The sequence below is a fragment of the Daphnia pulex genome, chromosome 12, assembly GCF_021134715.1.
Source record: "Daphnia pulex isolate KAP4 chromosome 12, ASM2113471v1".
Classification (NCBI taxonomy): domain Eukaryota; kingdom Metazoa; phylum Arthropoda; class Branchiopoda; order Diplostraca; family Daphniidae; genus Daphnia; species Daphnia pulex.
Window position 1 is genome coordinate 3,970,136 of NC_060028.1, and position 18,163 is coordinate 3,988,298.

Sequence of the window (18,163 nt, forward strand, 5' to 3'; positions counted from 1 at the left end):
CGTCCGGTTGTAGAAAGAGCATTTCGATGGAATTCTGATCGTTGGTGTTTATTTCAGGTTTCCGGTAGGATTATCAGTTTGTGTGTCGCAACTTACTGAACACATAAAGCAGCAAGGGCTGAGAGGAGTGACTAATCTGTCTGAACGCAACATACCTATCGAGTTCGTAGAAAGCATTTTAAACGTACAGTCGAAGTACAAGGAAATCATATAAAACCTTGTTCAGCAACGATACGCTTTTTAAAAGCGCTCTAGATAGGACATGTTCTGCTGTGGTAAACCATCAAGTCAACATTCAATGCAAAACTCCCGAGATGCTGGCCAAATATGTCGATTTTCTTCTGAAGAAGTCATCAAAAGACGGTAGTGCCGACACAAAACTTGATGAAAAGCTATCAAAGTGAGTTATCTTTCGATCCAAGATTAACCTGAACTGGCTGGTCTCCATTTCTCCATGCGCTTCATGAAATCCGTCAACTGGCCATTCCGACACAGCTGATCTGTTGATTTTGCCCTTCCACAAGAACTGGCAAAATCAGTGGAAATCTTCGAGGATTCTTATCGTGGGCTATACACAGGACGGAAGCTTACGTGGCTACCCATGAGTTAAGTAGAAGTGAAACTCAATTACTTAAAGAGTATTTACACTATTACATGAACACCTTCCAAGTGGCCATGCTAATTGCGTTCCAACACACCGATGCAGTGACCTGCGAAGAATTGTTAAAAGCCACCAGGCTCAAGCCGGTTGATTTTAAAGGACGGTTCAGAGCCTTGTTGACGAGAAGCTGTTGTTAGCCAATCAGCAAGTTTTTCAACCATCAACACAAATTTCCCTCAACATGCTTTTTAGCAACCAAAGATCCCAAGTTTGTGTTGAGAGCTGTCCGGAAGTCTGTCCAAGAACACGAGCCTGTTTATTCTTCCATAATCAAAGAGAGGGCGGTTTACCTTGAGGTAAGAAATAAATATACTGCATTAGAGATCCGAAATACTACTTTTTCGTTAATCTGCTTTTAAGGCTCCAATCGTTCGAATCATGAAAGCCAAGAAGAAACTTCGTCACGACGTCTTGATGCAGGAAGTGTTGAACGAGTCCAAAGCCCGGTTTATTGCTTCTATTACATTGATTAAAAAGTGTATCGCCAAACTAATCGATAAGGAGTATCTGGCTCGGAAAATGGACGAGTACGCCTATGTGGCATAGAAAATTGGAATCTCAGTATAATACTGGTAATACTTCAGCGTGAAACTTGACAAATTATTTAAGAAAAACTTTGAGGGTTTTTTACCTTTTTACATTTCGCATGCTGAACATGTTTCATTTTTGTCCCCCTCGTTTGATATTCACCCGTTTCGACTGTAAATGTTACTTCCGCATTGCAAAACGCGAAACGCGAGTATTATAAATACATAACATAAAAATTAGTTGAACATGAATTTTTGGGTTAAGTAAAGTAGTGATGAGTCATGTAACAAAGTTAACCCTAAGTGAAACAGGTAAAATAAGCAAAAGAAATAATGAGAGCGTGAGATAGCAAAAACACGAGATCGTAAAAGAGAGTGCAAATCTTCTTCTTTTTATGATCTCCATCAATCTTCTCCAAGACATCTTCCAGCAAAGAGTTTTCTGGTTAGTCGTCCTCTTCACCTCGTCCTTTCTTCGTCGATCGCGATGTGGGCGTTACGGAAAAACATTCAAATGTGGTCATCACCTTTTCCGTGTTGAGCCATCGGCAACGACGACGACGAATATGAACGGACACTCACAACGGGTGGTATTAGAAAAAAAAACGAAAATTACGGCAGTATTCTAAGTTATATATTATACCACGTACACTAAAACACAAGAAGTGACAGGACAGCAGACGCTTTTACAACTTCAGTAGAGTATGGAGAGACACAAAATCCAGGGTTGCAATATGTCTAGATGAACATATCCACTCAGACAAACATAAACGATGAAAATAAATAAATGAACACACCCCCTCAGACAAACATTAAGACAACCAATAAGTCACATAGAGTCAAACCCGGCACAATCCCGACTGGTTCTAGGATGGCGGTGAGTCGCGGACTTAGTAAAGGTTTAGTTAGGAAATCAGCCCACTGGTGCTCAGAATTGACGAACTGGATATCAATTTCTCGGTATTCCTGTTTTGAACGAATAAAATGATAGGTTATATTGATATGTTTAGTCCTTTGGCGTTGGGCTAGATGACATGTCAACTGAATGGCCCCCTGGTTGTCGCTCTTGATAATAATAGGCTCTCCATTGTCAATTCGGAAGACTTGGAGAATCCGACGAATCCACACCGCCTCTTTGGTGGCCTCGCTAGCAGCGACATACTCCGCCTCCACCGTTGAAGTAGAGATGCATTTCTGACGGTGGCAAGACCAAGCAATGGGACCCCGGATCGTTCCTGTAATAGAGCCCCGTGAATCAAGACATCCACTCCAATCCGCATCAGAGTATCCAATTGGATAAGAAGGAGGGGCATAACCATCAAAACAGATTCCATGACTAGATGTTCCCTTTAAGTATGAAATGATATGATGAACCGCAGTCACATGGGATGAATTAGGAGATTCAACCTGGCCCACAGCAAAAGCAATATCTAGACGGGTGACGAGCGCCAAATAAAGGAGACTACCCACAGCATCCTGATATGGGAATGATACAGCTTCCTCCGGCTCTTTCTTCTCCAATCGAGTGCCTGGGTAGGCTGGAATCTTCTTAGGAAAACATGTAGTCATCCTGAATTTGTTTATAACCTCTGTGGTGTAATCAGGTTGAGATAGATGGATTTTCTTCTTCTGTTAGTCACGGTTGATGTTAATTCCCACAAAACGCTCCACAGGATGAGATCTAATTTGAAATTCAGCACCAAGAACATCTAGGAACTCGTCGATGAGGCTCTGTTGATTACTAGCTATGATTTCGTCGTCGACATAGATCACCAAGAAGGTCTTCTCTGTTCCACAGATTCACTAGAAAAGACACGGATCTTCTTTACTTTGGATGAATCCATGCTTCTTGATGAAATCGGTAAATGGCTTACCCCAGACGTAAGACGACTGCTTCAAACCATAGATACATCTGTGTAGTTGACATACTTCGGTCTCTCTCCCTGGAATGACGAAACACTCCGGTTGAGTCATATAGATTTCTTCCTCAATGGATCCATATAGGAAAGCAGTCTTTATATCCATATGCACCATCTCCATGTCATTAGCTGCAATACAAGACATCAATAACCTCAAAGTATCGTGAGTGACAACGTAAGAATATGTTTCTGTGAAATCAACTCCTGCCCGTTGACTGAAACCTTTGGCCACAAATCGGACCTTGTATCGTGGGGGCTGTCCCTGAACAGCAGGTTTGATGTCGAATACCCAACGAAATTTGACTGGGTGTCGTCCTTTGGGGCAAGTCATAATAGACCAGGTCTTGTTCTCCATCAAAGAGTCGTACTCGTCTATAATTGCCAATATCCACTTTTCAGCGTCAGGACAGTTTATGGCATCCTTGTAGCTGTAGGGAATGTAAGGGCGTTCACCATCCAACTGACTATAAGCAGACCATGTCCTCCACTCTAGAATGGGGATCCTACCACGAGCTGAAACTTGTAGCTGAGGCTTCTGTGGTGGTTCAGGAACTGGAAGTAGTGGAGGTTCCAATGATGCTTCAAGGTCGGACGTATTTCTTGTTGGTTAGTAGGCTCGACTGGAACATGGTCCTCCACCATTAAATCATTGGCTGGTTTCTCTGTAGCATTCTGAGTATGTTCGGTGCTGGGCAATGGAGATGTCTCATGAATTTGAATTGATGAGGATGGATTGACAGATTGAAAAGGTGGAGTATGTATCTCGTCGGGCACTGCAGCGAGTCTATGGTGTTCATCAAAAGTCGCATCTCAGCTGAATTTTACAGTTCGTCTAGTTACCAGATTCCAAAAGCGGTAAGCCCTTTGTGTTTGGGAATATCCGACAAAAATGCAATGCATACTTTTCTGGTCCAGTTTCTTCCTTTCTGGCTTCGGAATGTGCACAAACGCAATAGAGCCAAAAGGTCGAAGGTGTGAAAGATTTGGACGTTTGTTGTGCCAAGCTTCGAAAGGAGTAATGGGCGAAACCTTTCTTAGAACACGATTGAGGGTATAAACAACATAGGATGCTGCCTCTGCCCACAAGTAGGTAGGCAATCGGCCATCTTCAACAAGTCGTTTAGTTCCAATGATGACCTCTTCCCCCCAAGGCTCGGATGTAGGAAAACAATCGTGGAGACAACTGCAAGCACCTTCGGGGTCAGTGCTAATGGCTTGCTCGGATACCCCATCTTGCTGTGGAGTATGAGGGACGCTTGTCTCGTGACGAATGCCTTTTCCAGTAAGCCAGGTTCCAAAGTCACTGCTCGATCATTCGCCTCCACCATTTGTCCGGAAAGTCCGGACAAGATTTCCAGTTTTTCCTTTTATGATGCTAATAAGGTTCTTGAAATGGTCAGCAGCTTCACTCTTTGCTTTCAAGAAGAAGATAAAACGAAAACCACTGGAATCATCAATGAAAAGAACGAAGTACAGGCATCCATCGGGAGTCAACTTCTCCATTGGACCACAAAAAAGGTCAGAATGAATTAACTGGCCAGTATAAGTTGCTCTGGTGCGGCCAGTCGGGAATGGAGATCGTTGATGCTAACCATAAGCACAGCCAGCACAAGGAGTCTTATAAATGGTGTTGTTGGCAAGATCAAGGCCATTAACAACACCACTCGATGCCATCTTGATGATAGTCCGGTAATTAACATGGGCAAGCCTCCGATGCCAGGTGGAAAGGCCAGAAGAGATAGATGACGCGAACGCAAAATTAACTTGGTAATCTTGGAATCCTGTTTTTATTGGAGGTGTGAAACCCAATTGTTTGTCGTGATCTTCATGAAAGAAACGGGGATGAATCTTCAAAAGGTAGAGGCCCCTTCCAGCTCGTTCTCCAACCATAATCACTTCATGCTTGGCTGATGAAATGCGGACTGTAAGAGAAAAGAGAAAATCACTTCCCATCCGAGGCGAGTGGCAGCCGAAATAGAAAACAGGTTCGTCCCAAGTTCTAGTACATAGAGAACCTTCTTGATGACGGCTGGTTTCATTAAACCGTTCACAATAGTCCACACCTTTACATTCCCGTAGCCTTTTTACAATGTAGTTTGTTGATCCAATTCCAGTGACAGACCATGAACCTTCAGGAACAGCAACGTAGTTATCAAGTGCTTCCCTCTGATCAGTTATATGTTGCGTTGCTCCGCTGTCCGCGAACCAGTCTCCAGTACTTCTAGTTTCATATCCTTCCTCGATCCGTTAGTGGTATATCAGGAGTGTAGAGATCAACAGCGACCCAGCTAGCATGTCTTTATTGGTAAAATATTTTTTTCCGACAATATTCTTCGATCGATAACCCACATATTGGTATAATATTATATTATTACTTTGTTGCGACAAGGTGGCTGTTAAATTTTTTTGTTATTTTCCCAATAAATGACTATTATAAAAAAAGAATAAATTAATATATATATATTTTTTATTTTCCCAATAACGGATAATTAGATAAGGAATACATAGTTTTCTATGAAAAAGCTATAGTGTTTAACATTTACCACACGTTCAAAATCCTAAACGATTGGTTAGGTGCTGCCTTTTAAGCCGAGAGTGGGTTTGAACCATCATCTTTTGAGTCACCAATTCAATGCTATAACCACTACACCAGCAACGGAGATGATTATAAAGTCCCGATGTGACCAGATGGATAGTGCATACTTACACATTGTCATGGTTATAGCCCAGCGTGAGCAAATTGATTTAATTACATCAGTGTAGGAATTTATGATTATTGAGACTATTTGTTTCATAAGTCATTTGTTTGCTGAAAGTGGGTTTGAACCAACCTCCATAGAATTACCTATATGGATATATAGTAATATCAGTTTTAACATTTCATCTCCTTAACGTTTAAGATAAATTATATCACGATAGCGTGAAGGTAGAGTTTTAAATTCGAAGTACGTAAGTTAGTTGTTCAAGACTTGTGCAAGATTTGGATTTTAAGACAATTGGATTGTTCATTTAGGCAATTGTATGCAGAACTAACGAATTGAATACGATATAAAACATTTGGGACTTTGAACGCATGTTAAATGTAAAAGACTATAGCTTTTTCATAAAAAAAGGATTTATTACTTTTTTAATGGTCCGTTATTGGGAAAATAACAAAAAGTAATATTGATTTATTCATCTTTCATAAAAGTCATTCATTGGGAAAACAACAAAACAATTTAACAGCCACCTTGACGCAGCAAAGTAATAATCTAAAATTATACCAATATGTGGGTTATCGACCGAAGAATATTCTCGGAAAAGAATATTTTACCATTACGGGACTAGACTTATCCCTTTTTTGGCCGTAGGGACATCCTTGGCGAGATCCTCTGGATCTGTCTATTGCCTGTCGGGACAAACCCCTATAGGGAATCCCCTCTTAACCCTTGTTTACGTGGCTTCTAGAAGCTAAAAACTTTTATTGCCTCAAGTCGAAAAACATTTATGATATCGCTGTTGGTGTAGTGGTTATAGCATTGGATTGGTGACTCAAGGTGTGATGGTTCAAACCCACTCAAGACCAAAAACAAAACAGTCAAAATTGTCTAATAACAAGATGAAGATGAATAAATATTCCTCACTGGACTATAAAACTATAAACACGACAATCAAATTTCCGTCAAAATTTTAAAAGTAAAAGTAAAACTGTTATTTCACCAATAAAAGTAAAATAAGTAAAACAAGTTGAAAAAATATTGTGAGCCAACAAATTTGGGTGCAAAAATATATTGGAAAAATATTTAAAAAAATTATTTTACCAACATCTCAATTGTAGGAATATAATATTTTAGCAATATTTGGGAAATATACTCTGCTAGCTGGGGACGTTTCCTTCATCTATCTTCCGTTTCTTAGCCAACTCAGCCCTTTCTCGGTCAGTCTTCTCATAACGTCTCTTTGTGTTGCAAAAATCGACTGTGTGGTTGGTTAAGTCACAATAAGTACAATGCCTCTGTTGTTGGCCATCTTGTCTGTGATGGCCATCACGATTCTGTTGATTTCCACCACGATAAGAATGATTACCTCTACGGCCATCTCTTTTATATCCTCCTCTCTTGCCATCTTGACATTCATTGTAATTATGGCCACCACTCAAAGTGGACCCCGATGAGGATTGCTGGTCTTGAAAGGCACTGTCTTTTCCATTATCCGTTTTGGAACCCATTTTGCAATTTCTCTTTCTTTCTGTAGTAGAAGAGATGTAAGTGTCACCAAGTTCTGTCTCTCAACAGGTGAATGTCGCCATGAAGAAACAAAAGGTCGGTAGGCTGAAGGGAGCGTACAAACAATCTTAGTTATCAGTTGTCTTTCATCAACAGGTCGGCCAACCTCCTCCAAGTGATTAGCGAGCAAGAGATTTGATTTCGGCTATATGAAGCTTCAAATCATTGCCAGCCTTGTGTTGATATTCATAGAATCGATCTTGTAAGTCTTATCAATTGTCCTGTGCCTGTTCCAAATGTTGTGCTGAAAGAGCTAACCACATTTGGTGGGCACTTTTACAATCGACAAAGATTCTCTACTGTCCAATCTGTTATTAACAGAAAATAATAGATCAGCAATGATTAGATAAATCAGTTATTGTAGGTAATCATAATTACCTCAGTAGTTGATAGGATGTAGCCTCTAGCTCGGCAGTCCTTTACTTTCCATTCCTTAATTTCCTCCTCATTCTCAATATCTCCATCATCATCCATTTCCTATCGATACATAAATGAGAATAAGTAGCAATACATAATTGCAACTGGATAATAAATAATAAGTGCTGTGCAATACGTGATTACAATTAATATTGTGCAATTATGCATGATTGCAACTAATACCTCATCAGGTAGAGTGTCTTCTCCTGTTACAATGTCAATCAGATTGTGCTCTTCGAGTAAGACCCATAGTCCCAACTTCCAGAGAGAATAATTTTGCCCATCATATTTAGCAATATGTGAAGTTTGACTTGAGGTGGCTGCCATCTTAACTTGAATAAACTTTTCTTTTTATGTAGCGTAGCCTGGGCCCATAACCTATTAGACCACGTTTGTATTGAAGAGAGCACACTAAAACACAAGAAGCGACAGCAGACGCTTTTACAACTTCAGTAGAGTATGGAGAGACACAAAATCCAGGTTTGCAATATGTTTGGATGAACAAATCCAACATTATATTCATATTCTGCTCTACCTTAACGGTGTTGATTCTTGTTTATTTAGATCCTCCAAAGAAAGAAAAAAACTGGCAATGTCTCCCCTATTAGAGGGCGGCAAGGCCCCTCTCCTTTTTCCTAAGACCCTTTTTAGCTCCGTCTGAGTGCAGTCACTATGTCTAGTGTCTTTTCTTCTGATTCGCACAAGCGTCAACGTGTTCTTGCTTCGCGTGGCTTTCGTGAAGGTTCTGCAAGCGGTAACACTTTGTCAATTGACGATCTTAATTTAGCTTCGCCAATGGCTGATGGTGATAGTCGTCCCAACCGCGATGACCGTGATTTTCATCCTAACGAAGACGACCAGGACAGTCGTTCCCGTGCATCTCGTCGTCCTTCTCCATCTACGTCTTCTAGTAGGAAGCGTTCTCGTTCCAAGTCCGGATCTCCTTCTTTCCGATCGGCCTCTTCTTCGAAACGTGTTCGTCAAGAGAACACACCAGATTCTGTCAACGTTTGTATGGTGAAGAGATCACCTGTCCGTGAGCTGCGTGGTTGCATGAAGAATGGCATCAATTCCAAATCCGAAAACCTTACTCTTCGCAGCTCTTACAAAACAAGTTTTGAAAGTAATTTTGAGTTAATGGCTCCCGAGTTAGATCCGTCGATGGTCCGGAAGTGGCTTCGCAATATTGGAGATACTTCTGCTAAACCTAAGATTAAAGATTTTTTGGAAAATAATTTTTTCTCTATTCAACGAGAATTAAAAGACGTTTTCGAACCGCTTATTCACTTGTTGTGTTCGGTGCAGGAAGGTAATGACGCCGAGTTGCCAATCAAAACGGCCCTTCGTTTATTGTGCCATGTCTTTTCCCACATCACTAAAATGCTTCGTTCCAACGTCATTCGACATGTGGCCCCAAAATTTTCGAATATGTTAGATGATCCTTTGCTGTTCTCTACCCGAGACTATCGTTATCTCTTTGGTGAGAAATTTATTTCGGCCATGGATAAGGAAGCCGACATTGATGCACAGTTGGACAAGATTGGACGCCTGGACGGTCATCATTATAGCCGTAGAGGCAACAATTTCTCTTACAAAGGAGATTATCGTCCCAGTGGTGGTGCCAGCAATCATCCCAAGCCAAATTGGAACTGGGGAAAGCCGCAGCAGCAACAACGGCGTGGGAAACAACAGAACAATTCTTTTTCCAACGCTAATTCCAACAAGTATGTCACCCTTCCTTTTTCCCTTCAAAAAGTGTGTTCCACTGTTGGAGGTCGTCTCTCTTTATTTTCTGTTCAATGGCAATCGCTCACGGCCGACCCTTGGATCTTGAATATAGTCAAGTTTGGCTATTTTATTGATTTTTTACGCCTTCCTGTTCAGGACAAGTGGCCTTCTGAGATCATCATGGATAATGAAAAGTCAAAAATTTGTGATGCTGAGGTCCGAACCCTTTTGCAGAAAGGCGCTATTGTACTTGCCCCTGATGAGACAGGGTTTGTTAGTAATTTTTTCGTTGTCCCCAAAAAGACAGCGGGGAAATTTCGACCAATTTTTAATTTAAAGCAGTTAAATTTTTATGTCTCCTACGAACACTTTAAGATGGAAGGAATCGATCGTTTAAAACATTTAATTCGTGAAAATGACTAGTTGGTTAAATTGGATTTGCAAGATGCTTATTTTGTAGTGCCGGTGGCACTTGAACATCAAAAGTTCTTGCGTTTTTTATGGAAGGGAGTATTGTACCAATACGTTTGTCTTCCGTTCGGCTTATCTTCGGCCCAACGCGTTTTCAAAAAAAAATTTAAACCTTTGATAGCTCGTTTACGGGCTATGAGCATTAGATTCATTATTTATTTAGATGATATTTTGGTCATGGGAGCTTCGTACGAGGAGGCCATTCGTCATTTGCATCTTATCATCGACTTATTGACGTCAGTTGGTTTTCTCGTAAACTATGAGAAATCATTTTTTTTCCCCTTCTCAATTTTTAGAATTTCTTGGTCTTGACACTCGAAATTTGACACTTTCCCTTCCTCTTCCCAAAGTCGAGTCTATTCTTGCCCTGTGCAATATTCTCCTTGACAGCGATCTAGTGCAGTTACGAAATCCTGCTAAACTCTTGGAAATGTTTCGTGGTCCATTCCCACGGTGTCTTTCGCTCAAGGTCACTCCAGACTTTTACAGCAGTTCTACATCCGGTCGATGCATCGTTTTCATGATTTGAACCAGCTTATCTCTTTACACCCTGGGGCCCGTTTAGACATCCAGTGGTGGGTTGACCACCTTCGAAGATCAAACGGCAAGGCCATTCTCCCCTCTTGCCCAGACTTGACAATTTTTTCCGATGCATCATTGCAGGGTTGGGGTAAGGTTTGTGATGGCGTCACAACACGAGGCCCTTTGCCTCCGGCTGATAGTTTACGCCATATTAATGAACTTGAGTTATTGGGCGCGTTATTTGCGCTGCAAACTTTTACTTCAGGTTCCCACGGTATATCAATACATTTGTTTTTTAAATAAAGACGGCAGTAGCGTATATTAACAAATGTGGTGGTACACAATCGCTTTCCCTTTCTTCCATTTCGGCTCAAATTGTCGACTGGTGTGAATCTCGGCGTATTACTTTATTGGCAAACCATTTACCCGGAATTTTAAATTCCGTTGCAGATTTGGAATCCCGCTCGTCCCTCTATGCGAGTGATTGGATGTTGTTGGTAGACAAATTTAAACTCCTGCAGGAGATTTGGTTAATGGATGTGGATAGCTTTGCGGTGGTTTGGAACCGCCAATTGCCACAATTTGTCAGCTGGATCTCTTTGCCGAATGCGTCGGCTGTGAAGGCATTCTCCCTGAGGTTAACCGATATACATGCGTACGCGTTTCCCCCCTTCACATTGATCCCGCGGTGTCTGTCGAAAATCAAGAGAGAACGAGCAACCCTAGTCCTCATCTGTCCGTTATGGCCGGCCCAGACTTGGTTTCCGTTGTTCTTGGAAATGTCGGTGGATCTCCATCGCATATTTCGATCACACCCTCTTCTTCTTCATTCCAGCAAGTTTTTACCGCATCCACTTCTGAAAACATTCAAATTCCTTCTATCCGCCTGGATATTGTCCGACATCACTACGAAGAGCGAGGATTTTCGTCTCAAGTTTTCGAGTTGTTATTGGCCAGCTCCCGTTCCGCTACAACAACTGCCTATCAGTCCGCCTGGATTAATTGGATACGTTGGAACATGGAATGGGGTCACGATCCCTTGCAAAACTCTTTGACTGTTATTTTAGCCTACAGCATCTCAATGACCAATTTCGGTCCGGTTTTGCTTCCCAAACCATTAATTCTTTGCGTTCCATGTTGTCCATGACATTAGATCCTATTGATGGTCACCGAATTGGTGAACATCCTCTGGTAATGCGCCTTTTAAAAGGATGTTTTAATTCAAACCCCCCCCCCGCCCATGCTATCAAACAATTCGGGATCCCAATGTAGTTCTTATTTTTTCACTTTGCCGGATAATGAAGATTTGACCTTCAAAGTCCACTCTTATAAACTTGCCACTTTGATTGCCTTGTCCTGCCTCCTTCGGTTGTCGGAGATCGCAGCTATTTCTCTTGCGTCCGTTAATTTTTCCACTTCGGCCGCAACATTACCACAAAAAGTAAATTTATTATTAATCCTAGCCACCACACCCTAGCCCCTTTTGGTCAAATCACTACTCGTGCAATGTTTGGTAGTTATGGCATATATAAAGACGGAGTAATAATAGAAGAGAAAAATTGATTGTTTTAAAAAGAAAAAGAATTGAATCACAACACTTACTTTTGCTCCCGTCAACGTAAAAGTAGTGGGAAACCACCTACCGCGTGGTGTATCTGTATTTTCAGGTAAGCCTGTCATTTTCACTCTAGTAAAAGTAGTCAAGAAGTAAAAGACTTGAACAACAGCTTTGAAATTCAAATTACTACTAATTATTCTGGCAGAACTCTTGTGAAAAACAACAGAAAAGAGACTTGGGAAGGGAGAACAGCTGATGGGGCGAACAGCTAATGGACCCGATTTGTAGGACATGAAGGTATTCAGAATAAAGTTGGAGACATGGTGATGTTGCCTCTTGAACAATCTAAACAAAAGGTTATTATTTCATGATTGTATTGTTGCTTTTGTAAAAATAACCCATGCTTGAACTTATTTTACATTAAGGAGGTAACCGTGGCTTCAGTTGATGAAAAAATAAGAAAGTTTATTTCTCTACCTTCAACATCTTATGCTGAAACCCACAATTTAGTGACCGTAAAACCCATGGGGCCAATAGTATCTGCAAATATGACTACAGTCGAAAATTCATCAAAGAAAAAAAAGCATGAAGATACTTCACCCGAGTCTAAAATGAGTATGACCAACAGCAGCAAGTCACTGCAGCCTCGACGAAAAAAAGTTTCCCACTCAAAATCGTTCAATGTATCGTACTAAGTCCCAGCCAAACTCGAAATTTTTGAACATCATCATCCTGACCCTGTATTTGAAAGTTTGTCCCTGGCTAGTATTGTCCCACCAGACGTGAGCTACGAACTTCATTTACCTGACCAAATAATTACCACAGGGTTGCTTTCGACCCTTTAACTGGAAGCTGTAAACTATGCATGCCAGCACCACGAGGAAATCCTACCTGACGGCTCACGTGCGGGTTATCTCATCGGGGACGGGGCCGGTGTGGGAAAAGGGCGAACACTTGCCGGGATTATCCGCGAAAATTACCATCTAAACCGGAAAAAGGCGATTTGGGTCACGTCTTCCAGCAGTTTGAAGCTCGACGTCGAACGGGACCTTCGCGAAATTCGTGCCAGCCACATTTCAGTTCATGATTTGAAAGATTTTGATTATCGCGATGATATCTCGGGAGATTTGAATGGCTGCTTCACTGAAGGAATACTCTTCTCTACTTATTCGTCTTTAACTGGAGAGTCGCTATTGGGCGTAAAATATCAGACGCGTATTGAACAAGTATCCCAGTGGTGTGGAAACAACTTTGATGGCGTGGTCGTTTTCGATGAGTGCCATTGTGCCAAAAATCTGGTGTCTGCTGCTTCAAAGGGGCCGTCCAAAAGGGGTTCAGCGGTCTTAAAACTTCAGAACATACTGCCAAATGCACGTATCGTTTATGCGTAAGCTACAGCTTCGTCGGAGCCTCGCAACATGGCGTACATGGTCCGGTCCGGTTAATTATATTATATAATATAATTTTATATAATATATTATTATATAATATATATTCATTCGGGGTAAAGTAGAAAGTGTATACGGTGTATACGGAACAAGTAGTAGTTACGATGGTCAAGTAAATAACTCTGATTGACCTTACAAACTGAGAAGATGGAAAGCTTCACGTGAAATCCATTAACACGTGTGTGTCCCTGGATTCTCACGTGACAATATCAGTGGACTGCTCATCCTTTTCATGTGAACAGGTGACCGATCCAAGATCCATTACACTAAATCAGACATAAAATATTGCGAGATTTTCTCATGTGGAAAATTGAGAAAAAAATTCCTTACTCCATCAGGAACACCCTGGAATCCAGTCCTTTCATACATCATTGTCAACTGCATTATTTTGTTTCTAACCTTAAAGGTAAAAAAAGAGTAGTCCGAATTTCTGGAGCTCTAATTGCAATAGCAGCTGGTTATAGTAACGTCATGTCTGCTGTACAACAAGACTTCTATCCTGGCTTCCAATTCAAGAAAGTCCACATTTCTGAGACGATAGATTTTTCCAATCATGAGCAACTGTGTTGACTGTTCTTCTTGACTAGACAATGCTCCCTTCTAAAGAATGTTTGCTCTGAGCTACTGAATATGATGATCAAGATACCCCAAGTTACCAATCAGATTGGATACAGTTTCGAAAAAGTAAAAACAACATGGTAGCACTCTTTAGAGTGCTCCTCAATGATTTATCAAATGATCTTGAACATTTCTTAAATCTGCTGTCTTCCTTAAAATTGGTTACTATAGGTGGCCATCTCAGACCAAGAAAAAAAGTCTATAACAGGCAATAGAGTCAATTTTTTCTGGAATAGAGTTTGGGGTGGGATAATGGATAATGTAAAGATCGTGATTGAAGGGTCTTAAAAGTAGGTTGCTGTAGAGTCATTCATATCATACTTTACTGTCAGTTCCAAGATCTAAATAAAAAAAAACATTAGTTTAATAAAGAACTGAAGCGAAGAGATGCAGATAGAAAACCCCACATCGGCTTCATCTCCACCTCAGTCGTCAAACCTTGCTGAGAAACATCCGATTTTGGTCCACAGGCGGAAGGGTGGGCAAAAAAGTGTATTCTATTTATACCTACCACCTTCTTTAAATACTTGTTATAGTCGAATCAAGTGGTTAAGTAAAACAACACTACCTTAGTTTCATTATATAGGAATACGGCAGATGCAGGCAGCCAGGCAGCCAGGCAGCCTTCAAAAATACGCAAACTTAATTCCGAATTTATTTGTCAAAATTCATTGGGTGGTTATAATCATTTCAACAAGTTTTTTTAAATGTGGAATTGTTATAATTGAATAAGGGGTTACATAGCACAAATGATCTATTTAATTGCCAATAAAAGACTGCATCTTCCAATAAATGATAAAAACAAAACTATACAATACAAGCCATTTCCAACCAATTTTTTGGCAATATTCACTTTTAAAACATAAAAATTATACTATATTCAAAATAATTTAAATAATAATTTAATTTAATTTAATAAATTTAAATTAAATTAAATTTTAAATAGTATAAAAAGAATTTTTATGTTTAGTTTCCTTATTAAATGTATTATAATCTCACTACAGAATTCTTTGTCAGTTGACATGAGCTCTTTACTCGAATATTTAAAACATCCAAATGGGGTTCATTGCAGACAGAATATACAGCATTGTCAATTTAAATTTAAATTCATCACCATGTAGGGTTCCAAATTCGGGAAAATCTTTTTTGCTATTGCCGTTTCGCATACTGTGGTGTAGACCGAACGCCGTCCTAAGACGGGACACCGATAAAAAGTATGGGAAAAAGATTCCAAATGCTGGACCATCTACAGCGCCATCTGCGTTTGGTTGTGTAGTTACAATCACTTATTAGCAACAATAAACTTTTAAAGAATTCAAATCAACATGTTTGGTCTAAAAGATAGCAAGATCAAAATCTAGAGTACATAAGTTGAAAAATGGTCCGGGGTTCTAATCCCATTAACATTTAAAAAAAATTTAAACGGAAATTGAATTATTTTTGTCCGTAATTATTCCACTTTCTTCATTCCCCTAGACTTCATTCTTTGACTAGTACTAATTAACATTTATCATAAAAAAGAGTTAATTTTTATGGAATCAGATTCTGATCATCGGAATCAGCTAGTTCGCATCTCTTAGAAGTGAAAATGCTGAATAAGTGTGTGCTGTGCTGAATAATCTTTCATAAGCTGCTGAAGAAGGTAGACCACTATTAAAGAGTAGTCCACGAATATTTTTAAAGCTTTTAGGAAGTTAGAACCACTGTCTGCGATCATAACATTAACTTTGCTACTAATCTTGAACTCCTTGTGGATTTTGTGGATTTCAGTTGCAATGTCGTCAACAGTGTGGTTTCCTTTAACACGGAGGATTCCCAAACAAGCACTTCGTATCTTCAAATCTGCTTTTTTCCGTTGAGTTGTCATGCCAACATAGCTTCATCTATGAGATCATCTCATAGAAGGGGCATCTTATTGAGATTCCCACATGTCAGCGGTGGTACAAATATCGGTATCCTTTTCAAGACGAGCTATACAGAGTGCAGTTTTCGTATTACAATAGTCTTTCTTCAGTTTTTGTGTGAAGAAAGTCCTCTTTTTTACTTTACTGTTTCCAATAACACCAATATTTAAGTTGAAACTGAACTTCAGTGTCAGCTTAAATATTGGTAAAGGATAGATATTGATCCGTAGTTCAAATCACAGAAGAAAAATTATTGAATATTATTTTGAAAATCGCATTAGGCTATCCCGAATTTTCGATACGTCTGCCAGCATACACTTTAAATTAATTCTACTTAAAATACTGGTCTGATTGGGTTCCATTCAACTTAACAACGAAGGCACTATGCATTAAGAGTTCGCCTGGAAAATCGCCGTTCATTTTTGGTCGTTATTCGAATCCTATTAGACACAGAATATAAAATATTTGAAAACTGCCACAGGAACTGTTTGGAATTTATAAAACAGTCAGTAAACCCGTAAAAGTAATTTGACAAAAAATTCATTTCCCCTTTAGTTTTTTAAGGAAATCATTATTGCTGTATTAGTTCTTGTTAGTCTTAGTTGGTTTAGTGGTGACGTAAAAATCTTGATGAAAATATGTTCTCGTTTTTAATCTTACCCTGTTTTTTTTTTGTTTTTTTTTTTTTAATTATATTCTAATAACAGCCAAAAAGGCAGTTATGAAAATTATTTCCTGAATTTGAATACGGGGCTGAAATCAACATTGAAATCAGGACTAACCCTATCGTACCATGAGGACGACTAAAATATTAAATGATTTCTTCAATGATATCTTGAGGAAATTAAATATGTTGGCTATAAAATTATTTTAAGGATACACTGACTGTGTGAACAGTCACGGAGGCAGTTTTTTTTACAATTTTTGGAAAAGAATTTTGTTGGATTAGAATTAATGACCAAACATTTCACACGAATTTCCTAGGAACTTAGACGGGAAACCATCAGTCATCTTCATGTTGACGTCATGATCAAAAAGAATACAATGTTTCAAGGTCTCGTGGAACATTTCCAATATTTAAACAAGTGATCTCCGACTCCGTAAGCTCAAGGAACCCTCTTTTTTTCTTGAGGTAGTTTTTGGAAAAGAACCGGAAAAAGGACTGGGAAAATCCAGATCAGGTCTATCATGTTCAGTTTTGCAAGGCAATACCAACGGCATAAAGTCAAATGTTTTTATCTTTTTTTATTCTCGAGATAATCAGGATTGAAAATGGTGAAATATCCATGGCTGGATCACCGCGGTGAACTTGCTACCGCGGTACTACCGTGAGGTAGCGGTAGAACCACGCGGTAGTACCGCACGACTTTACTCTACCGCACTACCGCGTTAGTTTTTCAAATTACCGTGCGGTAGTGGTAGTTTTCCACGCCATCTAGCGCTGATTTTGTATAACACAATAGAAAAACAATAGATTGCGCTCTAATTTTTCTGGAGCAATTCATCAGGCCTCTGTTGAACTACTCTATACTAAAGGACTGGACTCTTGTCCTATCTCGCCGTGTTAAAACCTGTCGGGTAGGCTTTTTTCGCTTTTTTACAGCAAAATAAGGAAAACATTCAAATAAATAGAGTTTTTAAAGGCGAGTTCAGCTATGTTGAAATTGTTTATATAAACTTAGGAAAAATAAAGATATTAAGGTTTGATTTTTCGGAAAAGGGGAAGTTCGGCGACTTGACTCATTCGCCATCTACCCGCCAAACATCCCAAGTTCTTACTGATGCTCTGTTTACAAGTGCATACAAGGCTGCACGTGTTTTTTGTTGCCGATATCAACAGCTGATGACTAAATCTTCTTACTTGCAGACACAACTAACAAGAGCTTAGGCTGTTTGGTGGGTAGATGGCGAATGAGTCAAGTCGCCGAACTTCCCCTTCTTCAGCCTTTTCTTGCAAGTAAAATACAAATATCTTTTACATGCTTGATTTTAAGTATAGGGATAATTAATAAGTCGATAGCTGTTTTTTAATGCTTTTTCTGATATCGACGTAAAAAAAATTACACGACCGACATAGGAATCATCGAAGAGTCCAGTCCTTTAGTATAGAGTAGTCCATGGTTGG

At 39.8% G+C, this 18,163-nt stretch overlaps 1 protein-coding gene across 1 annotated transcript; it reads left to right on the top strand.

The window, feature by feature from the left end:
- Positions 1-314: 314 nt before the first annotated feature.
- LOC124209079 (cullin-2-like) lies at positions 315-1,207 on the top strand. The gene is made up of 4 exons (XM_046606943.1): positions 315-400; positions 579-793; positions 854-957; positions 1,022-1,207. The coding sequence occupies exons 1-4, from the start codon at positions 315-317 to the stop codon at positions 1,205-1,207; spliced, it is 591 nt and encodes a 196-aa protein (XP_046462899.1).
- Positions 1,208-18,163: the final 16,956 nt, after the last annotated feature.

Bases quoted from the DNA above. Each gene is read 5' to 3' on its own strand.
- LOC124209079 (XM_046606943.1), top strand. From the start codon at position 315: ATGCTGGCCAAATATGTCGATTTTCTTCTGAAGAAGTCATCAAAAGAC. The intron at 401-578 runs GTGAGTTATCTT...GGCTATACACAG, and splicing joins CTTGATGAAAAGCTATCAAA to GACGGAAGCTTACGTGGCTA. The intron at 794-853 runs GTTAGCCAATCA...CATGCTTTTTAG, and splicing joins CTTGTTGACGAGAAGCTGTT to CAACCAAAGATCCCAAGTTT.